This window comes from Trichechus manatus, unplaced genomic scaffold (assembly GCF_000243295.1).
Source record: "Trichechus manatus latirostris isolate Lorelei unplaced genomic scaffold, TriManLat1.0 scaffold00027, whole genome shotgun sequence".
Classification (NCBI taxonomy): Eukaryota; Metazoa; Chordata; class Mammalia; order Sirenia; family Trichechidae; genus Trichechus; species Trichechus manatus.
In genome coordinates this window covers 10,925,486-10,944,123 of record NW_004443963.1, presented here as the reverse complement: position 1 = coordinate 10,944,123, position 18,638 = coordinate 10,925,486, and the positions used below count along the sequence as shown (strand labels likewise).

Genomic DNA, 18,638 nt, shown 5'->3' with positions numbered 1-18,638 from the left:
TATATAAATGGAGCTCTGGTGATGGAGTGGTTAGGAGTTCAGCCGCTAACCAAAAGGCCAGCAGTTTAAATCCACTAGCTGCTCCCTGGAAACCCTATGGGGCAGTTCTACTCTGTCCTATAGGGTCGCTGTGAGTAGGAGTCAACTCTACAGCAGCAGGTTTGGTTTTGGGGTGTGTATATCTGTCCTATATGGTCACTATGAGTCGGAATCAACTCAACGGCAACGGGTTTGGTTTATGTATATATATACACACACACCCTGGTTATATGTTATATATATATATTTAAAACAAATCGATTCTAACTCATGGGGACCCCATATGTTACAGAGTAGAATTGAGCTCCGTAGGGTTTCCTTGGCTATAATCTTTCCAGAAACAGATCGCCAGGCCTCTCTTCATGGCACCACCAGGTAAGTTCAAACCATCAACCTTTCAGTTAGTGGTCAAGCACAAACCTTTTGTGCCACCCAAGGACCTAGTGTTTGTGTGTTTGTGTGTGTGTGTGTGTGTGTGTATATATATATATATATGTATATATATAGAGTCTAGCATATAATGGATATTGGATAAATGATAGCTGTTATTTATTTCTCTAGCACCTAGCACAAGGTAATGGAGTGTTCTGTGTTCTGATGATTAAAACTAAGGTAAATCTGAATATACATTAAAAGCCTTTGAGTGGTCTTACCTATTAGAGAGCAGCTGGATTGCAAAGGATTTTCTAAAAACCCCTTCACCTGCCAATGACTCCCTCCCTTCTCTCCCCCTACCTTCCTTTAACCTTTGTTATTTTTTATATAACAGTGGCATTTGCTAGTAGTCAGTATACAAACCCAGATACCCAGACAGATGCAGAACAGAATGAGGCATGATGGGATAAGAGATGGCTGGGGGTGGGGGGGGACAGGTGCACCAGGAGACCTGGGACTGAGTCTCAGCCTTCCCTGTCACAGCCTCACCCTGTCATCTTGGACAGGTCACCCCTCCTCTCTGTAAGCATCACTATCCTCGGCTATAAAATGCAAGGGTGGGATTAGCAGAGTCCCAGGTCCCCTTCCAGTTCCAGGATGCTCAAACAACAAAATGCTCAACCTATTGAGGCTGTGCATGTTTGTGGTTAAGAATCTGGGATTCAGGGCGAAGAGCTGGCTTCAGTCTCAGCTTCTCAACTTACCAGCTATGAGATGTGGGCAAGTCACAGGCCATCTCTGTAAAAAGAACAGTGTGATTCAAATGGGCTTATTGGTAGGATTTAAAGAGACACTGTCTCCAAAGTGCCTGGCAGATTTGTGCACAATAAATTAATATTGTTTGCCTGGGCACCCATGGGCCAGCCCCTATTTCACTTGGTTTAAGCTTCTCCCTGTCAAGGGAGCCCACATCTCTGGAGCGCCGATGCATTTTCATCAGGCTTTCTGCTGGCTCAGCACTTGGCAGGCACCAGCATCTTTTGCAGTGAAGACATGATACCCACTGGGTATGAGTGACATCCAGCTCGCATGCAATTATTTTAATGGATGGCCCAGGACCTTCTCCATGCCCCGGCTGGATGTATTCTCAGGGGAGAATCTTCCCTCTCCCACCCTTCAAAAAGTTGAGGAATAAAACCGCATGCTGCACACTCATCCTTACTTGAAATACGAGCTCCATCGGGTGTTCTCATTCCAGGAGGTTCTGCTGGTCCTTTCTGCACCCTCCTGAATGCTAAGTGCCTGATTCCTTACTTATCGCTGCAGTAGACTTCAGGCTGCTAGGAGGGAGAAGGGAAGACGGAGCAATAGTTGTGCAGTCTGGTTGCCCCACATTTGTGGAGCCACCCTGACATGCAAGCACTGTGCTAGGTGTTTATTTCACCCTCTTGGTGTCTTTGTAAAGTCAAGGTTACTGATCCCCACCTTGCACTGAGGAAACTGAGGCCCCAAGCAGTGAAATAAATGAGTTGCCCAAAGACACACAGCTGGTAAATAGCATGGGTAGGATTCAGACTTAGCCTGGTTTGACTTCCATGCTTCTTGCTCTGGTTATTACACCATTACTGATTATAGGCATGTGAAAGCTGGACAATGAATAAGGAAGACTGAAGAAGAATTGATGCCTTTGGATTGTGGTGTTAGCAAAGAATAGTGAATATACCATGGGCTGCCAAAAGAATGAACAAATCTGTCTTGGAAGAAGTACAACCAGAATGCTCCTTAGAAGCAAAGACGGTGAGACAACGTCTCACATAGTTTGGACATGTTATCAGGAAGGATCAGTCCCTGGAGAAGGACATCATGCTTGGTAAAGTGAAGGGTCAGCAAAAAAGAGGAAGACCTTCAACAAGATGGATTGACACAGCGGCTGCAACAATGGGCTCAAGCATAACGATTGTGAGGATGGTGCAGGACTGTGCAATGTTTCCTTCCATTGTACATAGGGTCACTGTGAGTCAGAACCGACTCGACAGCACCTAACAACAACAACACTGATTAGAGTCAGGAGTCAGGAGAAAGTGGTTTTGACCAAATAGACCTCCTATTATTCAGTCTTGTGGAGTGGGATTTACCCAGCCGGCTTCAAGGGGAATCATGGCCACACATACATCCACAGAACCCCAAGAGAGGGGGCAGGGGGAGATGGGTCTCCTAGACCTCTCTCTCTGTGGCAGACCTGGGACCCTGCTGCAGGCTTTGCAGGCAGAACGGAGCTGAAGGAAGGAGCTGGGAAGTGACTGAGCTACTGTCAGATAAGCCTGTCCTCCCCTCAGGGAGGACAGAATGGGGCAGATGGAGCTGTAGAGGGGACGGTGGGAGCTATTCTGTTTCCTCTATAATCTCACAAAGTAAAGCATGAGAAAGGAATTTTTAAAAACCTGGCTGCTTCTGTTCTCCACGGTGTAGAGGAAAGAACCCCGGCTTTGGAATCAGGCAAACTTCTGTTTGAATCCCAGCTCCAACATTTACTAACTATGTAGCCTTAGGCAAGTTACTTCTCCACAGTTTCTTTGCCTTTAAAGTTGCATTCCTTGTTAGGAACATTGTGAGGATTCAAAGACGCCAATGAATACAAAATTTGGGGGTAAGTGTTCAAGCCATAGAGAGGCCCAAGGAGAGAGCTCCCCAGCCAAGGAGATGGGAGGGTGAGCGATGCCCACAGCCCTGCTGCACAGCCAGCCAGCAGGCTCTGGCTTCTCTTTCCCGTTGCATGTATCCCACTGAGAGCCCCTGTGGGCAAGGCTCCCGTTTTCACTGGTGCCTGCTGGGGAGCACGGTAAATGTGACCTTAGGTGGACTGGAGCCACTATTACCTGGTGGCCCCTCTTGTGATGCTCCCGCAGCTCTGTTCTTCTTGATATTGTGTGATTTCCCTCACCTGGACCACTTTCCCTCTCCCCTAGACCCTCTGCATCCATGCCATCATTCAGGACCCAGCTCCTGGACCACAGCTGGGAGAAGCCCATCTCACTGGTCCATCCATCAGTCATCTCTGTCCTTAGTGAAATAAACATCTATAACACTTCTTGTCTGCATGGGTGACTGCACACTGATCTCAGAGACGGTGTGAATGTAGTGGCTGAGCAGGCAGGCTGGAGCCAGGCTGCCAGGTTCGAAGCTTGATTCTGCAACCTCCAACATATATGACTTCAGGCAAATTGTATACTTTTTCTGTGCCTCTCCATCTGTAAAAAGGGGTTGATGATAGTGCTGTGCCCATGGACTGGTTGAGAGTCTCCCGTAGACTCCGACTCATGGCAACGCATGTGTGTGACAGTAGAACTTTGCTCAATAGGGTCTTCACTGGCTGATTTTTTCCAAAAGTAGATTGCCATGCCTTTCTTTCAAGCTGCCTCTGGGTGGACTTGAACCTCCAACCTTTTGTTAGCAGCCAAGCACATTAACTGTTTGTATCACCCAGCGACTCCAAATAGATTAACACTAAGTTTTTATTACTAATAGTTATTTTTATCATAATAAATAGTTATGGATACCAATGATGAATATTATTAAATAATATTAATAAATAGTGCTTAGAACATATTTTAACATATATTAAATACTTCATAAATATTAGCGTATTTTCTTCACATTTTTTTGGATACCTATAGCTTGCCTTCGCAACCGAATCAGAAACTTTGTCCCCAAGGCCTCATCTCTCAGCTGGAAATTACAGTGGACTCATAACTGGTGTCCCTGGCTCCTGTTTGTCCCTATAAACCCTCCCCTGCATTTTATCCATTAGAATCAGAGTAATCTTTTTAAATCCCAGAGGTTAATTTTCCACCTCCTTAAAAGTCTCTTGTGTGCGCACTGGCTTTAAGACAATATCTGTGTTCTGAACATGGTCCTCAAGGGTCCAAGATGTCACCTCTGCTTACCTTTCCAACCACGTCTCCTACCGACCCACCTATGCATCCTGTGCTCCAGCTACAATGCACAGCTTCTTATTTGCCAAATGAACCACACTGCCCAAGCGTTTTCCCTCTGCCTGGATTATGTCCCTGCCATCCCCTCATCCCAGGCTCTGTCTCCCCAGGAAACGCCTGCTCATCCTTCAAGCCCAGCACAGGCACCTCCTTCTGTGATGCTTCCCTGAGGCCTCGAGAGCCATCATTTCTTGTCAGTCCTTCCTGCATTGTAACAGTCTGATTACCTGTGTGTGGACACATCTGCCCAGCAGATTGTGAGCATGTCTCTGGCCATTTCCCAACCCAGTACACTGTAGACACTACATAGCAAGAGCCTGCATTTACTGAGCACTTACCCTGTGCCAAGCACTGCTTACATGCTTAACGTGTATTAACTCATTTATTTTTCCTAACAGTTCTGTGAGACAGGGTCTCGGCTAGGGGCAGAAACCATACAAATTATTTGAACAGAGAATTTAATATTTAAAAAATGGTAATTAGGCATAACGTGTTAACTTGGTAACTAAAAAAGCAAAAAGAGAGAATTACAAGAAGTATCAGCATCACCTGTAGAGCTGGAGGAACAAGGGAAGAGGTGGGAATTACCAAAACTTGGGACTGGGACTCATAGCCCTGGGGTGGGGGCACCAGCCAACTCCAGCAGAACCAGCACTGGGAAAAGAGGGTGAGGAGAGGGCAGTGAAGCTCACTTTGTGAATGTTGAAAAAATTGCAGACTGGATTTGCCCGTTGCCCCATTGCCGTTGAGTCGATTCGGACTCATGGCGACCCCATGGGTTTCATTGAAAACCCTCTCCATAGGGTTTTCAGTGGCTATAATCTTACAGAAGCAGATTGTCAAGGCTTTCTTCCACGGTGTTGCTGGGTGGATTGCCAGCCTTTCAGTTAATAGCTGAGAGCAAACCATTTGCACCACCTAGGGTCCTAAACTGGATGTAGTTGCTACTAAAGGAAGGAAGTGCTGCCGCAAATGGAGGAAGGGAGGCTGGGGTTGTGCTCTCAGGACCAGAAAGCAGACAGGAAGGGGCAAGGTCAGCCTCCCAGTCTCCTTCTCATGCCCCCTGTCGCCAGCACCTAACAGGTAGCAGCTGGCAAAGCAGAAATGGGGTTTGCAGAGTCCCAGCCTTGGCATCACAAAGCAAGTTTGGAGGTGAGAGATGATAGCTTAACAACGGGAACAGGCAGAGCTGTTACCGTTCCCGTTTCACAGATGAGGAAACTGAGGCACACAGAGATGAAGTAACTTGCCCAAGGCTAAACAGCCACCTAGAGCAGAGCCAGGATTGGAACCCAGGCAGAAGACCTGCCAGTCTGCTTCTGTAAAGATTACAGGCAAGAAAACCCAATGGTGCAGTTCTGCTCTGAAACACGCTGTCGTCATAAGTCAAAATCAACTGAATGACACCCACCAAGAAGAAGTCTGGCCTCAGAGTTCTTTTTTTTTTTTTTTAATTGTACTTTAAGTGAAACTTTACAATTCAAGTTAGTCTCTCATACAAAAATTTGTATGTACATTGTTACGTGACCCTAATTGCTCGCTCTATACTGTGACAGCACACTCCTCCTTTCCACCCCTGATTTCCTGTTTCCATTCAACCAGCTCCTGACCCTCTCTGCCTTCTCATCTCACCTCCGGACAGGAGCTGCCCATTTAGTCTCAAGTATCTACTTGAGCTAAGAAACACTCTTTTCACGAGTATCATTTTATGTCCCATAGTCCAGGCTAATCTCTGTCTGAAGAGTTGGCCTCGGGAATGGTTTTAGTTCTGAGTTGACAGAGAGTCCGGGGGCCATGCTTTCTGGGGATCCTCGAGTCTCAGTCAGACCATCAAGTCTGGTCTTTTTATTAGAATTTGAGTTCTGCACTGGCCTCAGAGCTCTTAACCTTTCTGCCATAAATGTTGAACGAATGGATGAGTGAACTAATGAATCAGCAAACACACAAAGAATGTTTAGCCCAGTGCCAAGCCCAAGGCTTCCTACCTGTGCTGGGTCCCCCCTGCCTGACTGGCTCTTTGTCGCCCCTCCAGGTCATTCACTGGAACTCCCCCAAGAAGCTTCGGGTGAAGAACAAGCACGTTGAGTTTTTCCGCAACCTCTACCTGACCTTCCTGGAGTATGACGGGAACCTGCTGAGGCGGGAACTGTTTGGCTGCCCCAGTGAAGCGGATGTCAACAGTGAAAACGTAAGTGCTCAGCCAGGCTCAGCGGGGCGGGGTGGCCTTCTCTGCAAGTCTGCTGAGTACCTCCCGCCTGACAGGCTCGGTGCCAGCTCAGGGCATGACCTCGATGAACAGGCTGTCCCTGCCCTGGGAGGTCGCTGGTTGGGGAGACAGGCACAGCAGCAGACCACTTCAGTGCTGAAGGCTATGGATGGAGGAGGGAAGTCTGATCCAGGCTAGGTGAGGTCAGAAGTGTGTCTTATATGAGAATTTCCAAGCAGAGGGAAGAGGAGCCAGATCACCAGTGAAACAACAGATACATTGTCTCTCCGTGGCCAGGAAACTCTGAGGTCGTTCTGAGACAGGGCTCCCACACGGGATACCCGTGATTAAGTTGGTCAGTGCATGGGGTGGCACAAAAAGAGAATTTCATGCATAACTTGTTCCTTTAGGGCTTAGCATGGTTGACAAAATTTGTTGGATATATGGTCACAGGCATAGCTAACATTACTAGATTTTCTTGTTTCTTCATTGTTTATAATTTTTTTCATATGTTGTATCTCAGCTGGTGCTCATTGTTATTGTTAATTGCTATCAAGTCGGCTCCTGATTCATGGTGACCCCAAGCACAGTTGGATGGGACCGTTGTGATCATAGGGTTTTCATTGGCTGATTTTTGGGAAGTAGATCCCCAGGCCTTTCTTCTTAGTCTGTCTTAGTCTGGAAGCTCTGTTGAAACCTGTTCAGCACCATAGCAACACGCAAACCTCCACTGACAGATGGGTGGTGACTTTGCTTGAGGTGCACTGGCCGGGAATCAAACCCAGGTTTCCCACATGGGAACTTGAAGATTCTGTCTCTGAACCACCACTGCCCCTGATGCTCGTAGAAATCCTCTTTTATTTCCGCCATTTAGAGTTGAAGAAATTGAGGCACAGAATGGTTAAGCAGGTTACCCACAGTCACACAGCAAGCAAGACACTGATTTCAGACTCTGGGGAGCAGGATGTTGGGAAGTAGCACGCTGTCATGGGGAAAACAGGGCATATGGAGTCAGCCGACCTGGGTTTGGCTTTAAACCGTTGCCATCAAGTGGATTCCAACTCATAGGATTTGGCTTTAATCTCATCCAATTACTACCTGTGTGACCCTGGGCAAGTTCCTCAACCTCTCTGCACTTCAGTATCCTCAACTGTCAAAATGATTTATTTTACAGGAACATTTTGAGACTAAGTGAGAAATTGCATGTAAAACACTTTGCACCTTGTGAGAGGACCGGGCAGTGTTTTGTTCTGTTGTACATAGGGTCACTGTGAGTTGGAACTGACTTGACGGCCCCTGACAACAACTATCAAGAAAAATTAGCAGCCAATGGCAAGGGCTACATAGTGATGTATTCATGAGTAGCTGGGCAGCTCCGTTGGGGAATCAGGGAGGGCTTCTCCGAGGAGGTGGCCTTTAAGCTGAGACCTGAATGACAAAAAAGAGCCAGCCCTCAGCATGAGGAATGTAATCAGTGTCATTGAATTGTGAATGTGGAGGTTGTTGTATTGGGAGAGTGTTTTGGTGTGTCTGTTTTCACCGCTATTAAAAAAAAATGAAAGACCCAACTGTAGAAGAGCAAGGGAAGTGCATTCCAGGTACAGGAAGTAGCTGGTGCAAAGGCCCTGAGGCAGGGACAGGCTCCATTGTGAGGAACAGAAGGATGGCTTGGGGGCTACTGGGGAAGGAGGGGACAGCAGATGAGCAACAGGTAGGCAGGGTCTAGAGCTGGAAAGCATTTGTAAACCGGGTGAAGGAGTCAGAATTTTGTTTTATTACTATTATTGTTACTGTTTTTATTGTGATTTTTGGATGCCATGAGAATTCCTTTGGGCTCCAAATGGCAGAGGAGAGCATCTGTGGAAAGCTCGGAGGTATCACTCACACCTGACCACTTACAAGGATGACTCTCTGGTGAAAACATCATCCCTCCTCTCTGTTGCTTGGCTTAGGTCACAGAAGAGCCCCCAGTCGCTCCAGCCCTTCTCCGCATCACCCCAGGTGCCTTTCACCGCATCTACCCTTTACAGCTGGCAGCAGAGGAAAGAAAGCCATTAAGCACTTGAAATCTTCTCGATTCTGGGAAGCACTTAGAGGCTTCGACAAACACTGTGTTCTTTGAGTTTTTCCTTTAGTTCTCTCTGCTCAGATCAGTATTTGTCATCATCTTCAATATTTGAGTGCCCATCCGGCACTTTTTTTCCAAACGCTAAATGAAAACTGTTCTCTTGCTCTCTCTTTTTTTTTTTTTTTTTTTCCCTCTCTGTGCAAGAGGCTCAAATAAAAAGCTTTGCAGGATAAAGGCATCAGTTGATCATCCATATCAGTGCATTCCCATGATGTGCCGAGTGTCATGCACGGTGAAACTCCCTTCATAAATGTCTCACTGGCTTCTCCTACCGTTGCCTCCCTTGGTGGGGGATCAGGGTGAAGAAGTCATTGGGGGTCTGTCTCAGAATCTGAGGCTGCATTTATTTGCTCAGTAAGCATTCATGGGAGTCCCTGACTGGTACAAACAATTAATGCACTCAGCTGCTAACCAAAAGGTTGGAGGTTTGAGTCCACCCAGAGGCGCTTCGGAAGAAATGCCTGGTGATCTGCTTCCACAAAACCAGCAGTTGAAAACCCTATGGAGCACAGTTCTACAGTGACACACACAGGGTCGCCATGAATTGGGATGGACGTGAGGGCAACTGGTACTGGTATTAAGCATGCAGGAATGCTAGCCATCTGCCACACACCATGCGGGGTACTAGGGCTGAAATTAGAGGCTGGCCCTGTCCCTACACATGAGTGGCTTGACCCATAAAACTGCTAGAGACACTAGGAGGAAAGCCTGTCCTGTCACAGCACCATAAACGAGAAACCAGCCTTTCTAAGCACACAAACACAGCCATCGTCCCAACCACTCTTCCCTGGCCGCTTCTCCTGAGCCACGCTGGCCTCCTTTCTCTTTCTTGAGCATTCCAGGCTCATTCTCACCTCAGGGCCTTTGCACTTGCTGCTCCCACTGTCTGGAACACCTTGCCCCTGGGTGTTTAAACGTCTCAGAGGTGGCCTCATCATAGAAATTTTCCCTTACCTCCCCCAACCTAATGTAACACATCAAGTCACTCTCTGTGATATGCCCTATTTTATTTTCATCACAGTATATGCAGCTTTCTGCAATTATTTGGTTCATGTATTTGTTTCCTACTTTTTTTCCCCAAATATAAGACCAGAATATAAAACTGCTATATTAGAGACTTTGCCTGTATTGTTCACCTCTGGGTCCTCATCCCTTAGAATAAAACTAAGCACATAGTAAGCACCCAATAAATACTTAACTGCATGAATGAATGATTTTAGCAGATAAGAGAGAAGAATGAATCAACAGGTAAGGGAAGAGCAGATGAGAAAGCAAGGAGTTAAAAGAGAACGTGTGTAGTTTGTGTTCTAGAGCACAGGGCAGGTGGGGAGAGGGACAAGGAGTGGAGCCAGTGGGGAGGCAGATCTTGAAAAGCCTTGGCTGTGCTTAGGAGTTTAGATATTGTCCTGTTGGTAGTAAGGAGCCACCGAAGGGTTTTGATCAGAGTCAGATTTACGTTTGAGAAAAATTACTCAGTGTAGAGAATAGAATGAAAGGGACAAGACTGGAGGCAGAGGACCACTTGGGGGGCTATCCCCACATCCTAGGCAAAAGGTGATGGTTGAGCTCTGTTATGGATTGAGTTGTGTCTCCCCAAAATACGGGTTGGAGTCATGACCACTGTGGATGTGATCCCAGTTGGGAATAGGGTTTTCTTTGTTATGTTAATGAGGCTAAATCAGTATAGGGTGTGTCCTAAACCTAATCATTTCTGAGTGATATAAGGAGCAGCCTAGACACAGAGACAAGCAAGCACAAATAGGGGAAGATAGACACTATCTGATGACAGCAGAGGCAGATGAATCGACCAGCCCAGGAACTCTAAGGGTTGCTGACTACTGGAAGTTGAAATAGACAAAGAAGGACCTCCCCATAGAGCCACACTCTGAATTCATACTTCTAGCCTCCTCACCCATTGCCGCCGAATCAATTCTGACTCATAGCGACCCTATAGGACAGAGTAGTACAGCCCCATAGGGTTTCTTAGGCTGTAATATTTACGGGAGTAGACTACCACATCTTCCTCCCGCGAAGCGACTGGTGGGTTCAAATTGCTAAGCTTTTGGTTAGCAGCCCAGTGCTTAACCACTGCACCACGAGGGCTCCTAAACTGTGACAAAAGAAATACCACCCACTTGTGGTATTTCTGGCACAACAGCACTAGCAAACACAGGTTCGCACCTAGGGTAGCAGCAGGTGAGGATAGAGAGAACAGAATAGATTCCCTCTCCAGCCCATTGTTTTGCGGCTCTAAGAACAGGGGAGCAGGTGCAACGGGGTCCCCTCCATCAAGACAGCAGGTCCCCATGCCCTGCTCCAGCCAGGTTCTCTGGCTTTATTGGCCAGCAGGGGCTGGGGCTGGGGCTGAGGCTGGGGCAAGGCAAGAGTCTGTTAACACTGCACTTCTGGAACCACATCTCTGCAGAGAGTTCCACTACCTGGTCCTCCACAGCATGTCAAGTGTTATCTGCAAACACAACCAGAGGGAAAGGGTAGCATCTTGGATTCGGCCCAAAGCCAGAGGCTTCCAGTTCTGTGGGATGAGGTCGTTAGAGCTGTGACGAGTGCACGGATGGTGGTGAGTCTCAAAGAAAGTCAGGAACCTCTTTATTGGATCTAGGATCCCAGATGGTAAACAGTTGCCAACCACAGGATATGACCCAGTGGGGAGCGTTGCAGGATGGAGCCCGGCTCTCATGCTTGTCTAGGGAGGGATGCAGACAATCAGGTAGTTGTTGTACAATGCAGTAATGCTGTGATGGCAGCAGTGCTTTGAGAATACAGGAGACTAGGGGAGAGACGGTGCATCAGGGAAGACTTCCTGGAGGAAGTGAGGTTTGAAGGATGAATAAGTTGGAGTGAGGGGGGTATGAAGAGTGGACTGAGTGTTCCTAAAGAGGGAACAGCATAAGCAAAGAAGGCCAGAAGTAAGCACTAGCCTGGCGTATTCAGGGAACCACTAGGGGTTGAGAGTCAGATGAGGGGAATGGGAGAACTATGAAAGGACTGCACAAGTTAATTTTTGCATTATTATTATTTTTTCACTGGGGAGGTGATAATGATTGTAAGGGCATAAGCTGTCTGGTAATCCCATATCACTCATTTTAATAGACATACAACCTCAGAGAACTCACTTCAATGCTCTGAGCCTTGGGTTTACCATCTGAAAAATGGGGACATTGATGCCTTTGCCATAGAGTCTCATGGATAATTCACATTCAGTTGTCAAAAAAGAAGGGCGTGACACCGGGAACACAGAGTTCATTGGCATGCATTTTTTTCACAAGTGACAGTGCCCAACGAATCTGATAATAATCCGTTTTCCAAGAATGGGCTTCAGGTTTCATTACCAATTCTGCTAAAAGGCCCGTCAGAAAGAAGAACCTGCAGAATTCCATGAAACAGGTGAGAGGTTTTCACATTTGCTCTCGTTCAAATGTTCCCAGGTAGATTCCCAACCAATTACAAGACTTAAAATGGAAAGGAGAGACCATGTGATTGAGCTTTCTGCCAAGAAAAAAAGAAAGAAGAAAAGAAAAAAGGTCAGGGGATTCAACTTTTTAGTGAAGAGCTAAGATGAGAAAAAATATGAAGTTGTCAAGGATTTCATTTTACTTGGATCCACAGTCAATGCCCATGGAAGCAGCAGTCAGGAAATCAAATGACACTTTGCGTTGGGCAGATCTGCTACAAAAGACCTCTTTACAGTGTTAGAAAGCAAAGATGTCTCTTTGAGGACTAAGGTGCACCTGACCCAAGCCATGGTATTTTCAATCGCTTCATATGCATGGGAAAGCTGGACAATGAATAAGGAAGTCCAAAGAAGAATTGATGCATTTGAGTTATGGTGTTAGTGAAGAATATTGAATATACCATGGACGCCAAAAGAACAAACAAATCTATCTTGGAAGAAGTACAGTCGAGGGTTCCTTGGAAGCAAGGATGGCGAGACCTTGTCTCACGTACTTTGGACATGTTATCAGGAGGGACCAGTCCCTGGGGAAGGACATCATGTTGGTAGAGTGTCAGCGAAAAAGAAGAAGCCCCTCAATTAGATGAATTGACACAGTGGCTTCAGCAACGGGCTCAAACTTAGCAACGATTGCGAGGCTGGTGCAGGATGGAGCAGTGTTTTGTTTTGTTGTGCACGGGGTCACTAAGTCATAACCAACTCGATGGTACTTAACAACAACAACAAGGTGGAAAGAGCAGGTCCCCATTTCAGAGCCTCTGTCAGAACATTTGCTCTAGAAGAAGATAGTTTAGTTTGGAAGAGAACAGGCTTCAACAGTGGTGTAGAATGATGGTATCTGATGGGGCACAACCACTCTCCCTTGGAGATGTCCTCCTGTCCCATTGCTTGTCTGGGCACCTCTCCCTGGAACCAATAAGTTAATTTATGTAAGGCATAATAAGAGTTCACTAAACAACAGCAAAAAAAAAAAAAAAAACATTGCTGTCAAGTCAATTCCAACTCATGTGACCCCATGTGTTACAGAATAGAACTACTCCATAGGGTTTTCTTGGCTATAAGCTTTACAGAAGCAGATCACCAGGCCTTTCTTAAGTGGTGCCACTAAGTGGGTTCAGACCACCAACCGTTAGGTTAGTAGTCGAGCACAAACCGTTTGCGCCACCCAGGGATCTAAGAGTTCACTAGATGTCAGTTACTATTATCTGAATGAAGTAGGGATGAAAGCTAGAACTCTCTATATTAGCATTTCTCCCTTTCTTCAGCTACTTGCCCCCTCAAGCATATCCAAGAATCCCTGGGACTCCACAGAACACCATTAGATAATCATAGACCTCTCCCACCCTGCTATCCGTGCAGAAATCCTGCTACAGTATCCCTAACACACTTGCCTCTGGCTCCTGCTGGAATCTTCCAAAAGACAAGGAACTCACTACCTCCCAAGGTAGCTTACTCCACTGTTGGAAAGCTCCAGATGCTAAATAAACTATTCTTTCCTGTTTTAAGTTGAAGTCTTCTCTCCTGTAAGCAGCCCATTAGTCTGAGTCCTGTCCACTGGAGCAATGAAAAATAAGGGCACCCCCTCTTGTACCTGACAACATGTCAGATAGTATCTATACTATCTAATAGTATCTGTATTCTCTACATTGTTGTTGTTAGGTGCCATCGAGTTGGTTCTGATTCACAGCGACCCTATGTACAACAGAACAACAAAATACTGACCGGTCCTGCACCATCCTCACAGTCATTGTTATGCTTGAGCCTTTTGTTGCAGCCACTGTGTCAGTCCATCTCATTGAGGGTCTTCTTTTGCGCTGACCAGAGGGTCCTTCTCCAGGGACTGGTCCCTCCTGATAACATGTCCAAAAGTATGTGAGACGAAGTCTCGCCTTCCTCGCTTCTAAGGAGCATTCTGGCTGTACTTCTTGCAAGACAGATTTGTTCGTTCTTCTGGCAGTCCATGGTATGTTCAATATTCTTTGCAACACCATAATTCAAAGGCATTGATTCTTCTTTGGTCTTCCTTATTCATTGTCTACATACCCTCTACATAGATGTATTTATATATATCTATACTATCTGTATATCTGTGCTATCTAATATTTCCATACAGAATGTTATTCACACACATGCAACTCCCCCAAAGCATTGTGTTTGTACAGGGATGCTTTATTGTCAAGAGTGCCTTGTTCCACCTAAGGGAATTTTCCATATAAAGGAAGCTCACCTTTTTAAAGGGAAAATCATTAAAACACATGTCTTCACAAATTTGGATGGGACTCTTGCTAAAGTACATGCCTTTCCTTTAGTAACCAAAGTGTATTAAACTCAGTTTATAGTTTTTGATGACTAAGGGTTGCATTGAGTAGGATGGAGGAGGTAAGGATTGGCCACAGGAGAGAAGATGCTGTTTATCCCAGCAGGAAATGGCCTCAGACTGTTTGCTGCTTATTCTGCAGTTTCCTTTCTGACAGCTGTCACTTTCAGTTCATTAGCTTCAGAACAACCCTTTCTGGCTCCCCTCCCTGTTTGTCCTTCCCCTGGCAGCCTGAGAAAGACCAATGGTATTTAAGTCTGAAAGAACAATGGTAAAGGAGTTATCCATTGTCGTGTTAGAAGTTAAATTGTAAAACATTTCAAACATCCAGAAGGTGCAGAAAAAAAAAAAAAAAAAGGCTGGACAGCAGTGAGTTTTAGCGTGGATATTATAAGTCAACCGTCAGTATCTGTACATTTATAGCTTCCTTATCCCATGCCCACAGCAGACATCAATAATTGATGACCACACTCTTTGCACCTGGGTCCAACCCCAAACTCTTCCCCAGCACAACACTTTAGACAGCCAGTACTGTCACCAGGCTGTGGCATGGGAGCTGAAGCCCGTGGCCATCTCTGTGCTAGGTCTTCTATCACTCTCATCTCTTCGGCATTAGCTCAGCTCTTTGTCCTATTCCAAGACCTTGCCCTGCTTTCTCCTAGCTTTTGAGAATTGGAGATATCCTGCAGAGAAAGAGAAAGGGAATTATGACTTTAATCTTCGCCACAGCCATGGGAGGTGAATATTATGAGTCACGTGTCACAGATAAGAGAACCAAATCCCCAAAAGGATGAGTTACTTGCTCAGAGTCACACAACTCCCAAATGGTGAGGCCAAGATTAAAACCAGAGCTGTGCAATCCTAAAGAGAAGGTCCCAGAGTCAAGCTTCCCAAGTGGATATAGCTACACATTTGGAATTAACATCATCATAACTATCAGTTTTTTAGCGATTCACCTAGTTATTTTACTTAGTCTTTCTTACTCTTGCCCTAACCCTGCAAGGCAGTTATTGGTGGTGGTGGTGGTTAGATGCTATTGAGTCACACACACAGCAGAAGGAAACACTGCCTGGTTCTGTGCAATCCCCATGATCAGTTGCAGATCGGACTGTTGTGATCCATAGGGTTTTCACTGTCTGATTTTCAGAACTAGACTGCTGGGCTTTTCTTACCAGCTCGTCTTAGTCTGGAAGCTCCACTGAAACCTGTTCAGCTTAATAGCAACACACAAGCCTCCACTGACAGAAGGGCCATGGCTGCACATGAGGTGCATTGGCTGGGAATCAAGTGCAGGTCTCCCACATGGAAGGCAAGAATAGTACCACTGAACCACCATTGCCTCCTAAGCTAGATGTCTCCATTTTATAGAGGATGAAATGGAGGCTTAGAGAATTGAGCAGGAGCAGATCAGTGGCAGAGAGGGAGCTGGACTTTAGCCCCTGGCTTACAGTTCAGTGGTCTTTCTACAACTATTTAAAGCACTCCCCTATCTAAAATTGCACTACCTAGCCCCTACCCCATTTTCTCCCTATCTCTAGGGTTCCTTCCTTTACTTATCACCAATGGGTATACTATATATTAACATTTATTTATTTTTTTGATTATGTCTCCCCCCACCCCACCCCACTAGAATGTAAACTCTGTGGCTGCAGAGATTTTTGTCTGTTTTAGTCATTATTATAACCTTATGCCTAAAAGATTGCCTAGCACTGTTGCGTGCTCGATAAGTTTTGTTGAAAAAATGAACTATAACACATCCTTTCCTTGAAGCATTTGTGATGTGCCAGAAAGATCTCTGTCCTTGGAACCAAAAAACCTGGCCCCAAGGACTAGATCTATGACTTCTAGCCTAACTCTCACCTTCCGTAAGCCTCCATTTTTGTCACCTGTAAAATGATCAGTAAATAAATCCACCCCAGACTGTTAGGGAAGCCCCTGGGTGGTGCAAATGGTTAATGCATTTGGCTGCTAACCCTAGGGTTGGAAGTTCAAGTTTACCCAGGGCACCTTGGAAGAAAAGCCTGGCAGGTTTACTTCCAAAAAATTAGCCATTAAAAATGCTATGCAGCACAGTTCTACTCCGTCACGCCTGGGGTTGCCATGCGTCGGAATCAATTTGACAGCAACTGGTTTTACTGGTTAGGCTGTTGGTATGGTTGATGGGGTTACAGTATACCAAGTACCATGCAGTCATGGAAAGTTATTGTTAAGAGTGCTGGCCAAAAGCTGCTTTAGGCACCTTTCCCCTCAAACTGCTCTGAGATCCCTACCTCCTCTCTGAAATGAAGAGGTCTTTCAAGTTTAAGTTCCTCATGCTGTGAGGGTGATGGGCTGCCTTCGGGACCACGTTCCCTGATATTAAGCCCACTAAGAGGAAAAGACGGCAACATCACCATCGCTCAATTAGAGGTTAAAAATAAGACACGTATAAACAGATTCTATAAACACTTTATGGCGCCACTCTGCACGGCAGTGCCAAGGAACAGATGGCTCTGTGGAAACAGCTGTAACCCAGAGAAACCCCAGAGAAAAGCCAGAATTCATTAATGCTCTCACATGCGAGCCGCATGTCACCAAGCCTTTCATCACGCGGCGGGCGGCAGAGCCCAGGGTGGACAGTGCCCAGAGCCTTCAGACAGGCTTCCTAGGGCCAGCCTCTGGTGACCCTCTGGCGCCTTGTGAAGTTCTGGAAGCCTTATGGACCCCACGTTTGCCCTGAGAGGCCAGGGGAGGGGATTTGGGGAGAGGAGCAAAGGAGTTAGTAGTTAATGAGCCAAGGGGTCAAGATACTCGTGGCTATACAGCTGGGCCACAGGCGTGCCCGTCTGGCCTGCCTGCTTTTTACCGTCTAGCCTCAGCTTGCACACTTCCCTTTGCCTAAGCTTGCTGGGCTCTCTCTACTCTCCTGCGCTTAATAGCGGCCCCCTCCCTCCTGTCCTTCTGGTAGAATCTTCTTCAGCTAAGCAGCCTCTCCTATCCTTGTGCAGTGTAAAAGAGCAGCTCTGGAGCAAGACAGTCCCATATAAAATCCAAGGTACACTAGCTGTGGGATTTCAGGCGATTTACTTAAACTCCCTGTGGCTCAGTTTTCTCTTTTGTAAAACTGGAATAGTAATTATTCCTATCTGGTAGATTTATGAGGACTAAATAAGGTGAAGACAGATCAGAAGCTTAGAATAGTGTAGTGAATATGCCCCTCCCTCCCTAATTAAGTTTTATTTGTATTATACTTGCATGGAATTGTAGTTGCTGACTTGCTTCTTTGCCCCCTCCTCTAGGCTACATAAACTTGTGTGTGTGTGTGTGTTTGCTTTAGGTTAAAGTTTACAGCTCAAGTTAGTTTCGTATGCAAAAATTTATATACATATTGTTTTGTGACATTAGTTGCAGTACCCACAATGTGATAGCACACTCCCCCTTTCCACCCCAGGTTCCCTGTGTCCATTCAAACAGTTCCTGTCCCTTCCTGTCTTCTCATCCTGCTTTTGGACAGGAGCTGCCCGTTTGGTCTTGTATATCTGACTGAACTAGGAAGCACATTCCTCACATGTATTATTTTTTGTTTTATACTCCTGCCTAATATTTGTCTGCAGAGTGGACTTCAGGAATGGTTTCAGTTCTGGGTTAACAGAGTGTCAGGGGTTCCTCCAGTCTCTGTCAGATCAAGTCTAGTCTTTTTATGTGAATTTGAGTTCTGTTCTACATTTTTCTCTTGCTCCATCTGGGACTCTCTGCTGTGCTCCTTGTAAGGGCGGTCATTGGTGGTAGCTGGGCACCATCGGGTTCTTCTGAATATAAACTCTTTAAATGCGTAAACTGGGGGGTTCATTCCCCATTCCTAGCACAGGGCATGGTGTAAAATAAGGGCCTGTTAACTCTGTGCATGGATGAAGATGGAACAGGACTGGGCAACATTTCATTCTGTTATACCTAAAGTCACCATGGGTCGCAGCCAATTTAATGGCAGCTAACAACACTTATGTGCAATGTATAAATTAATATCGATACCTAGGAAGACAGGAGATGACACCTTTTTCTACTTTCTCTCTTCGGAGCCCAGGTCAGGGCTGGGCAGACCCTCTCTGAACCTTGGCTGAACTGACGGGAAC

General features: G+C 46.1%; 1 protein-coding gene across 1 annotated transcript in view; it reads left to right on the top strand.

Annotated features, from left to right (window-relative positions):
* The window catches only part of LARGE1 (LARGE xylosyl- and glucuronyltransferase 1), a 382,255-nt gene that overhangs the window by 293,857 nt on the left and 69,760 nt on the right, over nt 1-18,638 (top strand). Inside the window, exon 8 of the mRNA XM_012554797.2 lies at nt 6,439-6,594. Coding sequence (XP_012410251.1) covers nt 6,439-6,594 — 156 coding nt within the window. The remainder of the gene's footprint in view (nt 1-6,438; nt 6,595-18,638) is intronic.